The sequence below is a fragment of the Pagrus pagrus genome (assembly GCF_965226575.1).
Source record: "Pagrus pagrus genome assembly, chromosome: 4".
In the NCBI taxonomy this organism is placed as follows: domain Eukaryota; kingdom Metazoa; phylum Chordata; class Actinopteri; order Spariformes; family Sparidae; genus Pagrus; species Pagrus pagrus.
In genome coordinates, this window is record NC_140188.1 from 6,088,507 (window position 1) to 6,108,791 (window position 20,285).

Consider the following 20,285-nt stretch of genomic DNA (forward strand, 5'->3'; position numbering starts at 1 on the left):
AAGCTCTGTATTCAAGGAGTGAGACGTTACATCTTCTTTTAAAAGGTCGGCTCACCTAAATCATAAAACCTAATATTTAATTAACCCCTAGATAAAGTTTTGGTTTTATTTTCCCAGGTACTGTTTACTGATTAGCAAATTATCACATTCTGTGACTTGCGTTTTACACAGCGTCCCATCCCAACTTTCTTGGAATTAAGGTTGTAAACAAATAAAAATGAAAGTTTGCAAAATGCAGATTCTATTTATGATATTAACAGAACGTGGTCATACATTTATACAGCAGGTAAGTACCGTTAACAAAAAAGATTTTGTTGTTGAAGTGAAGTTAAAGCTTTTGGCACTGCATGGACACAAAATACCTTAAAAATCACATGCTCCACTTGTGAGCTTCAGTAAAAGACACTCACCCTGCATGAGGGTGTAGAAGGTGCCAGAGGCTGACAGGTTGGTGGTGACGGTGATATCCTCTTTGTTGGAGCCCTCTGTCTGGATGCGGACTGAGCTGTCGGCGTCTGTACGATAGCTGCTCACTCGGCCCGTGGGGTAAGTGACGTTAGTCAGACGGCCGTAACTGTCATACCTACAAAGAAATACATTGATGTGACTCAAAAAAGGCAAAGAGGGGCATGTCATCTTAAACTGCGTGTAAACAATAACTACAGCTGAATCATAAACAGTGTTGAGGCAAGAAACATTTACTGAGCCTTGTTGATATTTGTCGAATCACAAGGAAGCAAACATAATCATAAATGCAGGTCAGGTATGCATTAATGCATGTAGGTGCATAAATACGACTAATGAGTTGCACTGTCATCTCAGATTCACTGTAATTATGAGTTGCTGTCGAGGATAAACCGCTCTGTTGGTAATTATAAGTAGGTATCGGGAGTATTTGTAGAGTCCGATATTTCCCTCTTGATGTCACAAATTGTGGAAATGTGTCAGCACAGGCAGTAAAAACAGCAGCAAATCCATCGATGTTGGCAGCCTAAGGTAATAAAACTCAGAACTATCACCTTTGATCATTGCTGCTGCAGTTCCCTGTTCATGAACTACTTGGGTACACCAACAAGTTCAATAAGTTTGGAGTTTTCTAGCTCTTCCAACAGTATGACAATGTGACATTAATATAAATGTGCCTCAGTGTGGTTTTAAGGGCAGAGGCACACAATGGAAAAAAACAAACAAAACACAACTATTGACACGGAAAAACTGTCATGGCCAAGACGAGCAAGCTCACACCTTTTCGCATTTGGAAAACTGCTTATTAGCTTAAAAGATTAGTGATATCACCTAATCTCATTATACAGTCTATGAAATAGGAGCACTGAGGTGCGAATCCTTGGAGAGATGCAGCATCTCCCTAGCCTACAAATCAGTCAGTTCATCACATACAGGAACATGAGTGGCCAGATTGTTTCATTTCGCTCAGAGAGCACATCAGCATAGAACAATTTGAAATCTTTCAGATTGCCAGTGTTCCAGAATGGGAGTGAGTGAACGGTACATTACTTAGGATGAAGACTTTTATCTGCGTGCTGAATACAGATTGGAAAGCCCTCTACAATGTTGCTGCCTGCCATAATAAAGCCTCTAATAAATGAGATGGCGGGTGCTGGTTTACGGATATTTCCTCAGCGCTGCCATCTCAAATATCCAATATGGAAAGGAAGAGTGGGAGAGGAATCATCTCCCAGAGATAAATGTTATCTGATCTCAACTGTACTAGAGACTAGGATTCATAGATACATTTCAACCTTTTCACTTCAGGAAATACTAAATAGCAGAGTAATTTATATCTAAGCATTTGATTTCTTCTGATACTGCTCACATTTTATAACAAAAACATTCCCCTGTGTTCATAATACAGTCAAAGATTTTGCAATGAAAGCACTAGAAGTTACACGCTATCTGCACAGTACCACTTTTAACTGTTCAATTCACTGGACAAAGAGACTGTTCCTGTTTGCCTTCACCTCTGCACAAAAGACAGAGTCCACAAGACAGAAATCTCATTCTATAGTGACGCTGCATGCCCCAGCTTGATCACTGACCCAAACTCTCTCCGTCTCAATTAGGGCTTTGAGCTAGCGCCATTCCTTGGGCTTCACCGCTGAGCTCTAATGGCTCTTCCCTGCTTCAACTCAGCTGCCTATTAGCTTGCTTTCTGTGGACAAGGGGGGCATGCGGGGGCAGGGTGCTCAGCAGAAGGAGAGGACTGCTTTCCCCCTGAATGGCCAAGAGTCCGTTTGGATCGCATCACCTCTGTGTCACATGCTAGCTCTATGACCTTTCACGCTGGGGCCCAACAATAGGCCAGACACTTCGCATCAGTGTCCCCTCCAGCATACCTAACCTCAGTTTTGTGAGTTATTCTCATATTTCCACTTCCTCTTGCTGCCTCAGAGTTTTAGAAAATGTGACTGGTGACTGTGGAGATGATATAAAGGCAACAGCCAAGTCTTTGCTTCAACTCTACAGTTGTTTGATATGATTTAGCCGTTATTATTGATGTATTTAATCTACGAAGTAGCATTTGCTGGAACCCAGAGGCTTAAGCACATTTGTTACTAAATGAATTACTGCCCTGTTAATTGGACGATAAGAGAAATATCAGGAATCCTCCAGACTGCAAGACATTGATGACATTTAAAAGATTTACTGTAACCCTTAAGCATAAGAACTTATCAGTACAACAAAAAACATTCAGAAGTTAGCAGAGCATCTGCATAAATATTAAATGTCAGATGATGCTGCCAAGGGTTAAAACAGAAAGGCTGGGTAGCAGATGTGTTTTGCTCTCTAGTGATTCTTTTGTGTTGTTTCTGCAGTCATACAAGTTAATTTCAATCTATATGATAGACGACATAAGAACAAATTAATTATTATGTGTAAACATTTTTAGCTGCGCACTTCGTCGAGGAGTGATAAATGGAGGTTCCCTTTTCAATTCTGACAGCAGCAAATTATGGCTCTGACCCTCAGGTGATGGAGTGACCTTCAAAGCTAATTATTCAAGAAATACAAACACTCTTTATTGGGTCTAAATTAAACATTGGATGATGTGACTTGCTTGTAGGTTAATATGAAGTCATTGTTTAATTTGAAATGGAAAAACATGAAATGAAATAATTCCTTTTCTTTATTTTATCTCTGTTATACATATAATTTATATAGGTATACCGTTGTATGAAACCTGAGTGTAACCATACATTGTATATATGCTAATATACAGTATTTAATTCTACTGTATTAGTGTTATCAAAAATATATATATTTCTAACTAATAATAATAATAACTCTCTGTAATAATTCCTGCAGGAAATGGTGGGAAACCGGCCTCCTGAATTGTATTTATTAAAGGGAAATACTATTTGCACAATTTGTCCCATTTATGACATTTGATAGATACAGTGTAGCTCTATCATCAGTCAGAAGTTTTGCTGTTGTCATCAACAGAGTTTCACCAACTACTAAACTGCCTAGTTGTTGGCAATTCCATACCACTGTTTGTCAACTTAGAGTGGAAATGTGTGATGCTAAAAGCAGATCACTTCATCAACCTCAAAGATTCTGTTGTTCAGTGAATGATTACAAACATTTTTAATTAAAAACAACAAACTGAGGTATTGATTTTTTTTGTGTTTTATCAGATGTAATCAACTCTCAAACAGTTCATTACACTAAAAATCTATTTGATACATTTGTATGTTTGCATACATTATCACTCAAGCTGATGATAATTCATTAACAATGATCGAATTTATGAATTATATCTGCACACGCCACAGTATCCCCATTTCTTACACACAAACTCTAATGTTATGAAATAATAAATGTGTGACTAAAACAGCCTGGAAATGCTGTGCTTATTGTCTGGGTTTTTTACATTTAGGTGAGAATTAAGGATTTCCTGAACATTTACAGTATTGCTTGTGTGTCCATCTATCACTGGTGCTATAATATCTCTTTTCTTTACTTAATAGGAAAGATAATTCTCAATCCTAATTTTACAAGCAGCAATTTTACAGAAAGTCAAAGAGACATAATTCAGAATTCCAGCCACCCACTGGATTTGTTTGAAGCCGTAGGCAATTCACTCTACCTTGAGAAAAGCCTATGCAACCATCTCGTTTGACAACCAAATCAAACACAGGTGATAAATGTCTGCTCAGATTAAACAGAGCATCTGATTATGTGTCAGAGTGTTATATTCCTCCAGTGAGGTGTAACAGATGTCTGACCAGCCAATCTGCTTAATCACACTTTTTGGAATGACATCCAGTTAACACAGTATCCCTTGATACACTGTGTTAAGCTAAGGGACAGATTGCTCCGTTGAAGTCACAAGAACATGAAATCCTACGCTCCAATGCTGCAGCATGTGGGGGTGTTTTCAATTGTTCTTTCACAATGTGTAGTTTGCCTCAATCAATTGCTACCTCTGGCTATTCTATTATGCTTATATTGCCAAGCCTTGTCGCAGTCCTACGGGCAAAATGTGCTTGCCAGCAGATATGTGTTGTTGCTGTCCCTCACCACTCCGAACAAGCTATGGTCTATAGGCTGTCACTGCAAGCAAAGGTGCAGATGAGTAACATATCATCCAATAATCCTATTTGGTATGATAACAGCAAATAGGATTACACCCATACTTCAACAGGTCTTGTATTCTGAGTGACATAGACATCAAGGTATAAGGAGGTAGCTCGTGTGCCAAAATACTAAACCCAGATGTCAAAGATGTCTTCAACTCTAAACAGTCACTCCCTTAAGCATCTTAGCATTAAGTGATACCACAGATACAGAGCTTGGAATTCAGATATGCCAGGAAGGACTTGAAAACTGTATATAGGATTTAAGAGATTTAACAGATCTATTTAGTTGCTCTCTGGGGAGAAGCGGTAATCTATAATCAGCTCTGATCCAGAATCTGGGTGGAAGGATTATAAACGTGTTTTGCAAATGTTTCTTAATATTACTTACTCAAAGAAGGTTGTCCATCCATTTTCATTCGTCTTAGTTGCTAGAAGTCCTGAGCTTCCATGGTAGGTCATTACAGCTAGTTCTTGACCCTGGGCGGCAACGGTTTTAAGGGCATTGTTAGTGCCAATGGTGAACCAGAATGTCTGTCCATCTGGGACCATCAGCCACAGAGGCAATCCTGTCGTGTCTCGTCGGATGATTACTGTGTTTTTGTTCTTATCAGTAATGCTGGTCAGATCTCCTGCTCCTGTGTAAGTCAGATTGTAGAGGTGGTCTCCTGTAGTCAGACTTTGTGTGAAAATGTGGCTACCGTTAGAGTCAAACAGATAGAGTTCATCATTAATGGGAGAGGACACCTCATACATGCTGAGGGGGTTCAGATAGGGCTTGTTTTTGCGCACATAGCGGATACGAATGTTTCCCAGATCTGCAACATACAGCTCTCCATCTGGACACACTGCCAGGGAAGAGGGCGCATTAAGCTTAGCATCCTTGGCATAGCCTTCATCTCCAGAGTAACAATCACAGTTGGCGTCATTCTTGCAGTCACAGCCACTTGGTGCCCCTGCAACCAAGGAGATCTCTCCATTGGTGGACACCTGTCGTACTCTGTTTATTTTCTTTTCATCTGACTCAGCAATGTACAAAATGCCATTGTGGGACACAGCTAGGGCATTGGCGGACTCCAGGGTGGCATGAATGGCCACTTTGCTCATGAGGAAATGGTCAATCCCAGGCACTTGGCAGTGCATCGGTCGGCCTGCTACGATACGGACTTGATGGTTTTCTGAGATCTGGAGTACTACGTTGTTGTCCAGAACATATAGGGAATTATCCATGGGACTCACTGCCAGGTCTGTGGGCCACTCAAGACGCACCTAAAAGGAAGAAAAAAACACCAAGAATATCAGCCTCAGGTCACAAAAAACAGAGCAAACTCTTATTGATCCACACATTTTCACTTTATCTGAGGGAAACAGTCCCTCAAGGGAAGAATCATTGAAAACTGCTAACAAAAAAGATAGGCTGCTGTGAAAAGGATGGACTATCTCATAGCTTATGCTGGAAGCAAAAACATTTTTTGAAACGATGTATTATCTGATAAGGAAGAGAACAGCAGCTGGTGTGCTGTTAAAAGGGGAAACACAAAAACATGATTTTTAAGATCAAAGATGATAAGAATAGTGGTGAGGAAGGGCAGAACAAGGAGAGATCATTCAAATGATCAGATTAAATGAAAAAAGCACACTGCAATTGATCATGTGAGAAGTCTGGACACATACTGTGAGGACTGGGCTTTTGCATCCTTCACCTCTACTGAGTCACTGTTTTTCCTTGCTTTGGGTTATTAATTTTGTAATGACAAGAGATTGCATGAGTCCTTGAAAAGAAACTGGAGCACACTTAGCGAATGAAAGCCGAGCCTGCCTCTGGCCTCCTAAATTATGACTTATTGTTCTGCTAACAATGTATCAGGCTTTTAACAAATTGGAATGATTGGATTCATCCAATTTACTGGTCTCCCTCTCACTTATGATCCCAGGAGGATCTCTTAGGAACATAATATGAAGTGCCATATTTCAATAGAAGCCTTGGAGCACCAACAAAGGAGACTGATTAAAACCTGGACCAAAATACAAAGACAGGTTCAAGTTTAAGGTAACCTATTATATGATAGCACCCTTAACATTGTTTTGGATACTTTGTCCTAAAATTGGAGTTTGGGAAGGTGAATAAATTCATGTAGCTATTACTATGGTTGATTAATGTGTCATAATGGACTCCAAGTTACATATCATACATATTATTATCACTTGGTCATGTGTATATGTGAATGTGAGTTAGAAATTTTCACAAGTGATTGGCTTTTTTCACATGTGAATGAAATGTCCACATGTGAGATTTACCTTTTAACATGCGAACTACAAACATTTATATGTGATTGGCTTTTATCGCATGTAGATTAGAATTTCCACATGTGGAAACAAAACAAGGCACATGTAATAACATGAAATGTGCTTCATTACTTGAGAATTCCACATTTTTGCATGTGATTGACTATTTTCACATGTGAATATTTTTTTTTATGTCAAAATAAAATAATAAGAACAGGACATTTTTCTTTTTTTTTTTTTTTACAGGTGATTGACCTTTTTAAAATATAGATGAACATTTCCACAGAAGAAATGTACATTTTCATGTGAATTACATAAGTTCATACTCCATTTAGCTTTTTTTTCTTTTTCTTTTAATTATTATTAGAAATTCACATTTGCTTGTGGTAAATCTAGATTGTATCCTGTAAGTAGGCTAAGTGAGTAGAACGCTACATAAAATAGACCAATGCAACATAATGAGTTCATTTTGTGAGTGTGCATAACTCTAAAATGTGGACAATAGAGATGCTATTTGGCCAGTCATTAAAAATAAATTCATCAAAAGCTTTTCAGTAAAAAAATGCTGGCTTTTCAACTTGCAATCATGTGGGAGTTAAAATGCCTCAGGGAAATGGTTTCCACTGATAAATGTGGAAAAAAAGTCAAGGTTGAGGAAGTAAATTTAACTTCTTTTGACGTGCTATTCTGCAATACATAGCACAAAAAAAGGGGTCCTGAAACACAAAATATGACAACTTGCACAGAGTAGCAGGTTGCTCACAGCCAACAGCTTTCTGATAAATGTCTGCAAGCACTCTTAAAGGTTTTATTTACCTGCCGTCAGCACATATCCCTAATTTTCTAATTTAAAGGTCAATGCTGACACAATAATTAACCTATAATTGACATGGCATTACTTGAATGTTTCTACACTCTTGGCATTGGTCACGCTCTTGAATCCCAGCCACTTTTCACAAGCAGAGCACTTGTCCACCTTTGATTGAAAAACAGATTTGAGCATCACACACAGCTCACATCCCATAAACCTCTCATCATCCCATCACCACCCCCCCCCCCACAGGACAGGAGAGGTTTATATAAAAGGACACATACAACAAACAGGAAACTGGCAGTGGATACATGTCGTCTTTCAGCGAACAGAAAATGCATTTACTTGGGAAATGAAGGGGAGACTTTCAATTTCTTAAAACCTATTTCTTGTCAACACTGGTGGTTAAATATTTCATGAGCGAGAGTGTGGAGTGGCTCGGGGGAGCTGCCTGTAAGGAGGTTTTCACGCCACTCTGACTGATGAGGGGATATTTCCCGAGCTGCTGTCCCATATGCTGTAACCCGATCATACCCTCCCCTTTATACTGTGGGGCAGCTGTCAGTAATGCCCGCCTGACACAGCCACTACCAGCAAAAGAAATCCAAAATGTGCTCATCAACCAAAGAAGCGAGCCGTGGATTTGCACCGACACGACACAAAACTATTTTTAACTGTGTTTGAACTTGCATTAGCACTATAATGTAATTTTCCATTAGCATCTCTTCACTCTTGGCCCATACCAGCATGATGCCTGTCTGAAGAAGAGTAATATGTCATTATTTGAAGTCCCTCTCAGATTTGAATTGAATGTCACTGTCAGAGCCTTGATAAAGCTTCCTGAAGCTGCTTACACCCTTGAAAGACGTTCAAGTGATCTTGTTTTAAGACATGGTTTCCCTCTGTTTGAGTCTGAACTCAGCAGGGGATGGAGAGAAGATTTTCAAGCTTGAAACAGAAAATGGAACATATTTCTGAAATAGCAAGAACCTAAGGCCTTGGTATAAACAAATTAAGACATTCTTGAACGAGGTCAAACTCTTGTCCTTTTCCATGATAATAAAAAGTAAGACGAAGGAAAGGTTACAGAGCTGCACTTTGAATTAAGATTGAATTTTGCTGCAGCACGTTCACTCCTCATCAGAGGAGAGAGAAAAATTTGAATTTTTTTTGCCTAGAACAGGTGAGGTACAGCAAAAGTAATGACCACAGTGATGAGCCTTCTCCAGAGAAGCTCTGGTCCTAAGTGAGGGGTTGGGGAGTGTTTGAAGTAGGAAGCTACGTGCCCTGGATGAATTTTTAATGGATGCTTTTTACTGTCTGAGTGTCTCTGGCAGTGCTTGTGCGATTTGTCATCGTTGTAGAGCTGCAGTCAGTCTGCCTCTGTCCTCGCTGCTGTGGAGCTGGGATGGTGAGCATCTATAGGCGCTTGTGTTTGTGCGGGGGGGGGGGTTGCACGGGTCACGAGGGGGATGGAGTCCCCCCCGGGGCTGGAAATGGGCAGCTGGAGGCTTTGCTCCCTCCGCTGAATACATCATTTCAACACAGAAAGCTTCTCTCCACTGGCATCACAGGCCCCCTCAGGACCTGTTTGCTAGTCGTACTCGATTTCATACACGATGGGGCATGGTGGATGCACATGAAGCAAGGCTTAGACATCAATCAAATCTTATCATTAAAGCCCATGGTCTTTTCTTGGGAGTAAAACTAAAACAGAAAAAAAACCTAATTTGTGCTCTCAATTTCATAATTTGTTCTCTTGATTTAATAATTTGTGTTTTCAAATTAGTAAAGCCTGCCATCTATTCATAATTTGTGGTCTCGATTTAATAACTTGTGTGCATAGATAACTTAATTTGTGCTATGCATTTAATAGCCTATTGTTTTTGGTATTAGACACCTACTTTAAAGCTTTATCTTTCTCTCTCTCGCCACCCAAACAAAGCAACAAAGCCATTAATGAAAAAAATGTACAGTTGCTGTACTGTTAACTACACTGCCTCCTTACACAGGACAAAGTCTGAACATCAGGCTTTTTTCACATTCCTGCTCCAGGACAGAAGCCACAGTTTGTTTGGCTTTAGTTGTTGAAGGCGTGCACACACAGAGCCCCCTCCAAAATTACAAAACACCTTCGGGGTAGTTTCTAAATAAACAGTTATTACAGCCACTGAAGGAGTGAACCCAGCTCTGTGGCTGCTGAAGGGCCTGAGCAACTCAATATTTTTCATTGCTCCCTGAATTACAATATATTATGCCAGATGATGTTGTAGCCTGATCTTGGCCTAATACCTGACTGTCAGTTATATAATAAAACCAATTACATGATGCAGAGTTGCACGTATATACAGTTAAATATCATGTTAATACTGTCAGTAAATTGAAATTCAGTGCTCACTGATGTTTTGAAGATAGAAAGAAAGCTGTGTCCAGCATGCACTCTTATACCACTGACTGGTTAGCTCATTTAAACACAGCTGAGCACAGTTACCACTGTAACTGCATGAACGAAATAGATACCCCACTCCAGATTCACAATAATAAAAACAAATATGAATTAGACCAGATGATAGATCAGATGCACAAAGCCCTTCACCATTTCTTCTTTTTTTTTAATCCGACCAATCCTGCCCCCAGCACACAAGAGGCCCTACTGTGATTTAATCTAAACCAGGGTCCACCTACCAACTTCGATCTGATGGTGTTTTCTGAGATGAGTTATCTGACTGTCCATCATAACTAAACCAACAACGCTTGAGCCCATAAGCTGGTTATACAGGCACGTTAACCAGGGGTTATGGAGCAGCAGTTGGAGACTCGGAGGAAACTGTTTCCTCAGGATAGCTGAGCCACAGAGCTCCAGATAATATCAAAACACAAGTTAATCACTGTCAGTGAGTAGTAAAACTAACTGCTCACCACTGCTAAGAGAGAGTGACAGCTGTTGGCTGTTTGACATGACCTCTAATGCTGCACCACCTATAACGTCTGATTTTAGTAATGTTTCAAACTAGGAAACAACCCCTTCTGTAACTGCTTAGGTTGAAAATTATAATGTCAGGAAAAAAAACAGCTAATGCGTACTGTAGGCTGCTACAGTATGCAAAAAAATCTGTGTCGTCACCTCTATTGGGAAGTCACTAAGCTATAGAGATGTGACCTCGGTGCAGCGTCCTTGCCTGGGGGATGTGTTCTGTCTGGTGTAGTGGTCTGGTACTGTATGTGTGCATATGTGTGTATGTGTGTGTACATGTGTCTGTGTGCATCAGTGGACATGTGTGCATGAACTGGGAGCCAGCGAGGTTATAGGTCATCCTTGTCATCCCCCTACAGCTATAGGTTGAAGGCTCTTTGCACTCGGGGCTGTGTGGCCACTTGACACAGACATGAAAGCTCCCCTCTGCTCCAGTGCCACCTCTGGTTTCAGCATGGCTCTGTTAACAGGTTCTGTGGTTATCTCTGTTCCTTTGGGTGTCCCTTTAACTGCTCATTTTCCTTTTCTATTAATATTTGCTTGTTACTCATGAGGTGATTTAAATTTTGTCATTTGCCAGTCTGGCACAGCTGTGTTTGGGACTGCTTTCCCAAATTCATAATCTTCTGGACCAATGAGATCTATCTCAGCGAATCCAGACCATCCTTGGTTTAATGAATTGAACATCCCCCTCCATGGTCAGAGAGGCTGGTTTTGCAAAAATTAGGTGCAACATGTTAAATTCATTATTTATTTTATATGCACTGCACTAGAGTGGGATTTTAAGACTACTTAAACGCTATAAGAGCTCTGCTTCTCGCTATCTTTTTCAGTCTTCGAATATTGATTCAAAGGTATAGTTTTGGGTTGCTGACATTACTTTACTGACATTGGTTTAAGTAAACACAGGAAAACAGTATTCAGTCTGAAAACCCATAGAATGCTAAATGCCTTTAGGCTCTAACTGCCTTCTTCTACCTTAGTATCCATTGCAAGTGTTGTGAATCTAAAAACTGGAGCCAATAAACAAACATGGATCAAAACTAGACCAAGGACCACTAGATCTAAAGAGCTTCCAGCTACGAAAACAAAAGCTCACATTGGGGTGTAAGGATCCCAGAGACCAGGGTCAGTCAAGGAGACTCGTGTAGGTTGAGAGACAGGAAAACACATGCCGGCTGCCTGGGTCAGAGAGGCTGTACCTGAGAGATGTCCATCACGGCATCGCAGCTGAGAGGTCGGGCAGAGGTCAGGTCATTAAAGCCCAGAAGAGTGGAGATGATTCCGTTCTGATCAATCCTGCGAATCATGGTCCCATCCACAAAGAAGATTACACCATACTTATCGACCGTAATGCCTGCGGATGAAAAGTCACCCAATGGACAGAGGAGGAAAATAGCCATCAGTTATTTTGTTTATCTGTGACTTAATGTGAGGACAGAGCACCACTTAATGACAATTAAGCACTATTCGCTGCAATAAAAATTAAAGACTAATCACAGCAATGAAAACGAATGCGAGGATTGATTTTTTTAAATCAATAATGGAGAACAATAGAAACATCAAAATAGATGAAGAGTACTGTACATATTGATTCAATTACACAACAGAAATTTCATCAGCGCAGTCTCTTCCCTCATGCTCTCTCGCCTCAAACAACAATGCAACTGAGAATACTAATCTCAGCAATGCACATCTCTGTATATTTCTATTACTTCAGGGTCCGTCAAACAACATTTAAGCAGCCATGAACATCTAGTCTGCAGTAGTTATGGCAAAACATTCTATTTTCACCATACAATTCATGTTGCCCATTTCAGTGGTGCTTCAGTGTTATTTCAGTACATGTGATTCACAATGTCAGCCCAATGGAGGACAAACAGTAAGCATGTGATCTAATGACTAATGCATCATCCAAATATGGAGCAACAAGGAAAGGAAGACCCTCGAAGCAGATGGAATGCTATAAAAAATTTGGTTTTAAAATAACTGAAGCTATTGAGTTATAAGTATGTTAGCGTTGAGTAAGAGAAGAAGATAATGCATTAAAACTGAAGAGTATTGATCTAGGCTCTGTGACTACTGTCTTCAACTACAGCTGCAACTAACAATTATTTTTATTCTTGATTGATCAGTTGATTATTTTCTGAAACAGACGATCAGTTGTTTGGTCTAAAAAATATCATAAAATGGTGAAAAAACATAGATGATTCCCAAAACCCAAGGTGACATCTCCAAATATTTTATTTTGTCCCCAACGCAAAGATATTCAGTCTCCTGTCATAGAGGAGTAAAGAGACTAGAAAATATTAATAATTTTGATATTTGAAATTACTAAATTATTCATCGACTATCAAAGTAGTTGCAGATCAATTTAATAGCTGACAACTAATCGATTTAAATGAATAATTATTTAAGCTCTTCAACTATCCATTACAGCAATCTAGTCTATTTGAGAAGAAAAGAGAAAACAAGACCTCCAACTGACTTGAAACTGCACACTACATTGATTACAATAACATCCATACAATACCTCTCGGGTTAGTGAGAGTGGCCTCAACAGCCTTTCCTCCATCCCCACAGCGAGCGTCATCATATGGGAGACACTGGTCACCAGTCCCTGCCACCAGCTCCAGATTCTTGGCCACATCTTTCACAACTCGCAGCGATTTCACCTTGAACACCTTCCTGCTGCTGGTGTCCGAAAGGTACACGGCACCGTTCACCGGACTGGTGGCCAGGTAGTACTTATGAGCGGGGCTGTTGCTGAGAGAAGGGGAAAGAGAGGATGGGGCCTGAGTCAATAAAACTGGAAGGGCTACAGCGCTTTCAATAAGAAACATTGTGTAATACAATTAAAATGGATTCAAAAGCCATTTAGAGAGTCAATTGGGCACAATTACAGTTTAAACCAAGGACACGGAAAAAGAAAAAAATAGAATGAGATTAAACATGGCAAAATAGAATGAGATTAAACATGACATAATGGTGGAGCTTAGAATTCATCTACAATACAGCTTAGTTAGAAATCCCTGTTGTCAAAAGAGCGTGGAAACTCCACTCTGAATAAATGTGTATGTGACATATACACAAAAAAATAAAAAGTAAAAATACTTTATATATGTATAGATACAGATGTGTAGTTTCTTTCAAATTATTAAAAAGCTTGTGATGCTGGAGGGGATCCAGAAAAAGGAAGGACCACTGGGACTAAGTCCGTGGGGTACACTGGATCCTTTGACAGAAAGTCTAATTACTCCCCCATCCCTGACCCAAGAAATCTCTGTGATAAAATCTGAAAACAACAATAAGAAGCTAAACACAGTATCTATACAGTAGCAGTACGCTGGTTAATGCCAGAAGAAGTACAAACAGGTTGGTTCTGCCATTTCCCTTGGGACTTTTTTAGAGAAAAATACAAATGCAAAGCGAAAGCGGCAATCCAAACACACAATGCATCCATCAGGCAGAGATTCCAGCACAGAAAAGAAACATTATATCAAACTTCCAACCAAGTCAACAAAGTAATCCTTCATATCCACAGGAGGTTGCCCAACCTGACAGACAGACAATAGAACCAAATATAACCAATCCTGCTGTGGCGGGATGTATGCAATCTATTGGCATGCTCCAGACAGAATAGGTGTCAGAAAACACAGAAAATAAACATGACTGTAGACAAATCCATAGTAATACAAATGAAGTGACAGAGGGGACTGTTCACTTTAAAAAAAAGCTCCTGCTTATAATAAAAATACATGATCTTCTGCTGAAAAATCAAACCATGAGAGATTGTAACTAAAAACACCTAAGCCCGATGGCATTAAACATTACTGGATGGCAGAAACTATAGGCACTTATTTTGAAAGTGGCAGACTTGACTGACAGATCTGACAGACTTGTCTCTACTCCCATAAATACAGCACATGGCACAGATGGTACTTGGATAAGATGTCTTTTCTCTACTGGTGCCACCAGCATGAAAAAACAGCTCACTGATTCCTTTTAACTAGTTCTATTTGTTGATTGTATCAGAATTTATCAACAACAATTCAGCTAATCTATGACACTGATAAATCATTTAAAATATAAATGAATCATTTTAAATTGAACATCTTTGGGTTTTTGACTGTTGGTCAGACAAAACAAAGAATTAGAAAACAATTTAGCAATGCAGTGATTAGTGGGGTTTCACAGAATATCAACTAGTCCACAATTAGAAAACACTAGTTGATACAATGCATTGTTGTAGACTAATGATCTGAGATTTAAGCACGGTGCAGTAATAAGAGAAGGCATAACGCCTCATAGTATGCTATTTAGAGCATTTGAGGTGGCAAAAGAAGGTGGACAGAACTTTAACTGTTGTTGGACATATATTCGTTTAAACAATTATTTTCTACATCATGCCATGTTATATAAGCACAATTTAAGGTATTTAGAGAAGGAAAGACTAAGCAATCGTTACTGCAGTAACACAGTATCTCCAGCCCAGACAGGCCTGCTGAGGGTTTAGTCCAATCATATTACCGCTCACTTTTAAACAGCCTCTCAGACCAAATTGAGGACTCTTGTATATCACCTACCCCTTGTTGTTCACAGCTACATTAGTTAACTCTTTACTGGTTGTATATGAGACCTTTTTGACGAGAATTGATGATAGTTATTGGGTGAAAAATTATGATAAATCTCCTAAAATTGATAGACTATTTGACTACTTTCCTAAATGCCAGGTTGTGAATGCCCTAGTTAGCACCACCTTAAAGATGACCAGAGTTATCAGGGCAGGATACAGCACAGTTCTGCCAGACCTGATAAGCATTATGGAGAAACCTGTCAGCAGGGCGTCATTCAAAGTGGATTAAGACAGAATTTCAACGATAACCTTGAGGGTTCTTTTAGGGCTTATGGTCAGTATGACAGTGCCAAACCTTATATTTTTATAGTACAACAAGAAGAAGGACCAGTGGGTCTGTGGAATTGTCAACTCCAGCACATAATTTTAAATGACAATTGACCTTCAATGAATCAGTGATGACAGGACACTGCAGAAAACCTCAGGCGCACATGTCACAATCAGCCCACTGACCAAGTTGACTGATATGTTGGTCTACAGTATGTTCCAGGTACAAGCAGCTGGCTTAGAAAAGCGACTGCTGTCTTTGAGTAGGTCAGTAGCAAGCCTCAATAACTGGAATCCACTTTGCATTTTATCTGAAATGTGCAATCAGCTGATACCTTATCGGTTCCCAGTTGCATGTAGAACCGTGTTGGTCCCCCACCGTGTTTGAAACTATGAGGCGTTATTCCCTGACCTTGAGCTATGGCCACATACTCCATCTATATTCACTGACAACATCTAGTTTGTAGAAGATAATTGGATTTTGCAGCATGCTGGCACGGCAATGGAGTGAGCATGGTTGGAGTGGATGGGGACATCCTTAGTAGGGGGTCAATGAACATTGTAGTGAGATCAGCCACCTCCGAGCCCTATCGCTCGCTCACACATGAATAGGAGGCAGCCACCCGTTTTATACAGACACATGCTGTGTTTTCCTGGATAAATCTCCTCTTAACATGCAAATGTATTTGGAGTATGGAAACCAAAGGGACTGAGCTCTGATGTTTCTTTCGATTTAGTGTATGTAAGGATGTTAACATTTTTTGTTCCACAGAGAAATATTTCATATACTATGAAGAGAAAAAGGAATGCAACTAACAATTGATTTCATGAACGATTAACTTGCTGATAAATGTAAAAAAATTGGGAAAATGCTCATCACAATTTCCCCGAGCCCCAAGTGACATCTTCAAATTGATTCTTTTGTCAAACTAACTCAAAAACTCTTCATTTAAAATGACAAAGAAAAGCAGCAAATCCTTGCATTTAAGTAGCTGGAACCAGCAAATGTTTTTTGCTTAAAAAAAATGACTGAAACGATTATTCGATGACTACAATAGTTGACAATTCATCTGCAGTTGAAGCTCAACTGAGGAAATATAGTTATGGAGAGACAGAAAAAGCAACAGAGAGCTTCTGAGTGTTTTGTTAATATGGCCATTCAGAAAATAGAGGCCAGTGACCAGCAGCACTTTGCTTTTTATCCTCAGTCTGACTATATGTTACCTGGCTCAAGTCGTGACCCTCTGATAGAAAATCAATCAATAGCCCTTTATCTGAGACATGGTATCTAAAGACAATACACAGAGGTTTTCCTTACCGCCACCTGCCAAGGATAAAATCTTACACAACAACTGGTTCTATATAACACTCTGAAATGTTGAGACTCCTTGACAGATGGCAATCCACTACCATTTTAATTAAAGAAATGCATTTTAAAAAAGGCACAATACTAGATTACTGAATACTTCACACATGGTTTGGGATAAAAACATTCATTGTAGTATACTGGAAAATGTCATTTCAGCTCCATTGTCAAACCTGAGAAAGCGTGGCCTCTACTGAGCCAACAATCAGCTGCATTCTCTCTTTACAATCACACACACACAGATGCAAACAAACTGTAGTGAACAAGGCTCCGAATCCAGAGATTAAATAAACTCAGGAGACAATTAAACCACTAAATCAACATCTTTATCAAGATGAAAATAACACAGTCAGTAAGATATGATCTTCTAGTTGCTCACAAGTTCATGTCTGATGGGCTCAAAAGGTCACTTCAGCATCAATTATGTGGACTCAACCCTTTTCTATATTAATTTAATTGCTTACCTATGCCTGAAGTCTTTATTTCTGTCAGTTTGCCAAAAGCAGCAGAAAATGAGAGAGAAGGAAAGGAAATGTTAGTTGTTAGTGGATAGAATAAAAAAAATAAAAAAACAGTTGTTAGTGGAGAACAGTTGTTAAAAGAGAATCATGACAAAACATTACACTTCTTATCTACTCAAACTTGTCTTTGCTGACATTAACTAAGTAATTAATCTTGTCCTAGAACGTCTTCTGCTAAGACCCCATTACATCCACTTCAGCCCATATCAGGGCCAAACTCCAGCTGATACAGGTGGATGAGAAGCCAGGACCATCAATCCTGAGCCTTTAGGGCATTTCTGTCTATCTCAATAGACCTCAGTGGTTTATGACCTGTGTGCAAGCCCATCTGAGCTCATGGTCTAGAGTGGATGTTAGTTGGCTACTCCTCCCATTACCTGAGCTCCAGGACGCTCGTGACATTCCCCGTGGTGAATATCCTCCTCACATAGTTGAAGTCGCCCACGTACAGACTTCCATCTGAGCCACAGGCCAGAGCCACAGGGGCCAGCAGCTTGTTTCCGTCAGCAAGGCCATTACAGCTGGGGCAGGAGATGCTGCGCCTGCGCCCGTTCCCCATCACGCTGCCGATTACAGGAGGCTGCTGGGAGATGAAGACATTCTCCCCATTGCCCATATGAAGAATACCTGATGAGGGCACAGGAAAGAAATAAGTAACACCTGCAACCTGTTTAGACTAAGCACAGTATGAAGGCTGGCTCTATTTTCCTGAAACATTTATGGACACAAGCAGAATTGCAATTACAGGCAAGGATAGCAAGTGAAAATGGGTGTGGCCAGTAGTTACAGTTAGTACATTTTGCAAATTTTGGTTGGCTTAAACAAGAGGCAGCTAAATAATCTTCTCTAATCCTAGTGGACAGCAGCAGCAGACTCTTTTCTGCCAAGAGTGGGTCCAGCTTCTCCACAAAAAAACTTCTTAGACAGGCACCATTATGCAGCCACCCAATAATGAATATACAGCACCCAAATTATATTACCAATGGCAGATGATGTCTCAGTTCATGTTGAATTTACATTTTTTATGAGGCACTTGAAATCCTGTCCATGTGTAATGATGTACACAAACATATTTTACAAGAAAATTAGATTCATGCAGTTGGTATTTGACAAAAATATAAAATATATTAGCATTATTAGTAACTGCTGTACTTTCTACCACAGTAATTGCAAAATTTGCACCCAATTAGTCATATTAAGGTATGTTTACATATTAATCCTACTCCTGCAAATTGTTCATGGAATTCACATAATTGCATTTGCTAACAGCTCCCAATTAATCCTAGGAACTATGGTTTGTAATTTTTGCCTAAATAATAAAATGTTGCTGCATTTTTGAACAAGCTCGAGACAAATCCTTTTCCTACCATCTACATTTGCAGTAATTTACAATTTGCAAACTTGGAATCTGTAGAGAATAGCCCACCAGTTTGGTGTGTAGAGATGCGTAGAGGGCTCTATGAATATCTTTGCAAATTCCATGTCAGATTTAATCATTTAATTAAGATACCCATGCTGCTTGATGTGTGTGTAATAATGTGGGGTGCAGTTAGCAAGTTGCAAGCAAAAGGATTTTGATGGGATGCTCATGTTGCACTGTTTCTGTTGGATTGGTAAGAAGGAAACTATTTGCAAACTTGTTACACTAAGACTATTCTCGTGCTCTAAAGTTGCAACTCCCTGTATCCTACTGGTTTAACATTACTTAATGCAATTTCAAGTATTGGGTGAAAATCCTAAAAGAGAGTGAAAGTCAGCACACAGATAAGAATCTGCTGTGATTCTGAATAGGTCTGTGTGTGCACCCCTGTGAAATGAAGCCATGAAAATTGCTCTGTGTGCCTGTGTTTGCAATAAGAGGTGGTCTTAGCGGATGGAAACACAGGCACAATTTCACGCCAAAATAGGGACCAAAAAGCCCTTGGCACAAGTGGAATCTCTTGGAGCTAGAAAAATTACCACACAGGCACAATCACAAAAAAATTGACTTGCCCTGATTAAAAATGGTTGTGTGCTTGCCTTTCTACCTCCACCGGCTCTGCACATGAACAAAAATACAGCCATATGTGTGGAGTTTATGTGCAGACATCCAGGCATGCACCCACACACATGAGCGCCATGTTTCCATTAGAGCGAATCTACTCTTGGAACGTGTTCAAATATGTAAATCGAAAGATGTTTCGGCTGCCCAATCAATGTAATCATATTTGAAATTCAGCATCTGCATGTCTGCGGTAGTTTTTATGCTTCTGATGGTACTTGGTGACCTGAGTTCTTTGAGCAGCACAACATTTGGTCTATCAGAAGAGATCAGCCAAGCATCCCTTTCGTGGGACGTGATTTAATCTTAGGGGCTGCTGCTGCTGGGAGTAGCAGACTGACAGCAATTAAATTAGGGATGATTCTAAAAATGCTGGGCATGAACAAGGCATGGGGCTGCCAAAGGAAAGGTTGGTGTGGAGGAACTGGCAGTGGATGTGGTGGGGGTACGAGGAGCAGTTCTCTCCCTCCTTCGGACAGCACATTGAGTGTGACAGATCAAAGTGCCACCTTCCTAAGCATTTTTCATATAAGTATGCCTCATCTCCTCTGATGAGCCCTTCTAGACACAAACAGACTGTGAAGCCTTGCTAGTGATAGGTGGTGCCCAAAGTTTTTCTTCCTACTCCTGCCTTTCAGGAGTAATTTGCCAGCAATAAGAAAATTGACCCCCCTCACCTAAAAACGGACAGTGGTAATAGAAAAGTCAGATCTGTCTGAGGCTACATCATGACACTGCTGACTTGAAAAAGCCTCAAAATGTTAGAAGAAGGGAAGACAATTCAA

At 39.9% G+C, this 20,285-nt stretch overlaps 1 protein-coding gene across 6 annotated transcripts in view; it reads right to left on the reverse strand.

The window, feature by feature from the left end:
• tenm4 (teneurin transmembrane protein 4) overlaps window positions 1-20,285 on the reverse strand; it is a 156,918-nt gene that overhangs the window by 21,163 nt on the left and 115,470 nt on the right. For 5 of the 6 annotated variants that reach the window (XM_084351717.1, XM_084351716.1, XM_084351714.1 and 2 more), the window contains 6 exons: window positions 17,837-18,086; window positions 17,403-17,423; window positions 13,203-13,435; window positions 11,872-12,026; window positions 4,990-5,867; window positions 411-583 (listed from right to left, as the gene is read on the reverse strand). In XM_084351717.1, the coding sequence (XP_084207843.1) occupies window positions 411-583; window positions 4,990-5,867; window positions 11,872-12,026; window positions 13,203-13,435; window positions 17,403-17,423; window positions 17,837-18,086 (1,710 nt within the window). The remainder of the gene's footprint in view (window positions 1-410; window positions 584-4,989; window positions 5,868-11,871; window positions 12,027-13,202; window positions 13,436-17,402; window positions 17,424-17,836; window positions 18,087-20,285) is intronic. The other variant, XM_084351715.1, reaches the window with a different exon arrangement.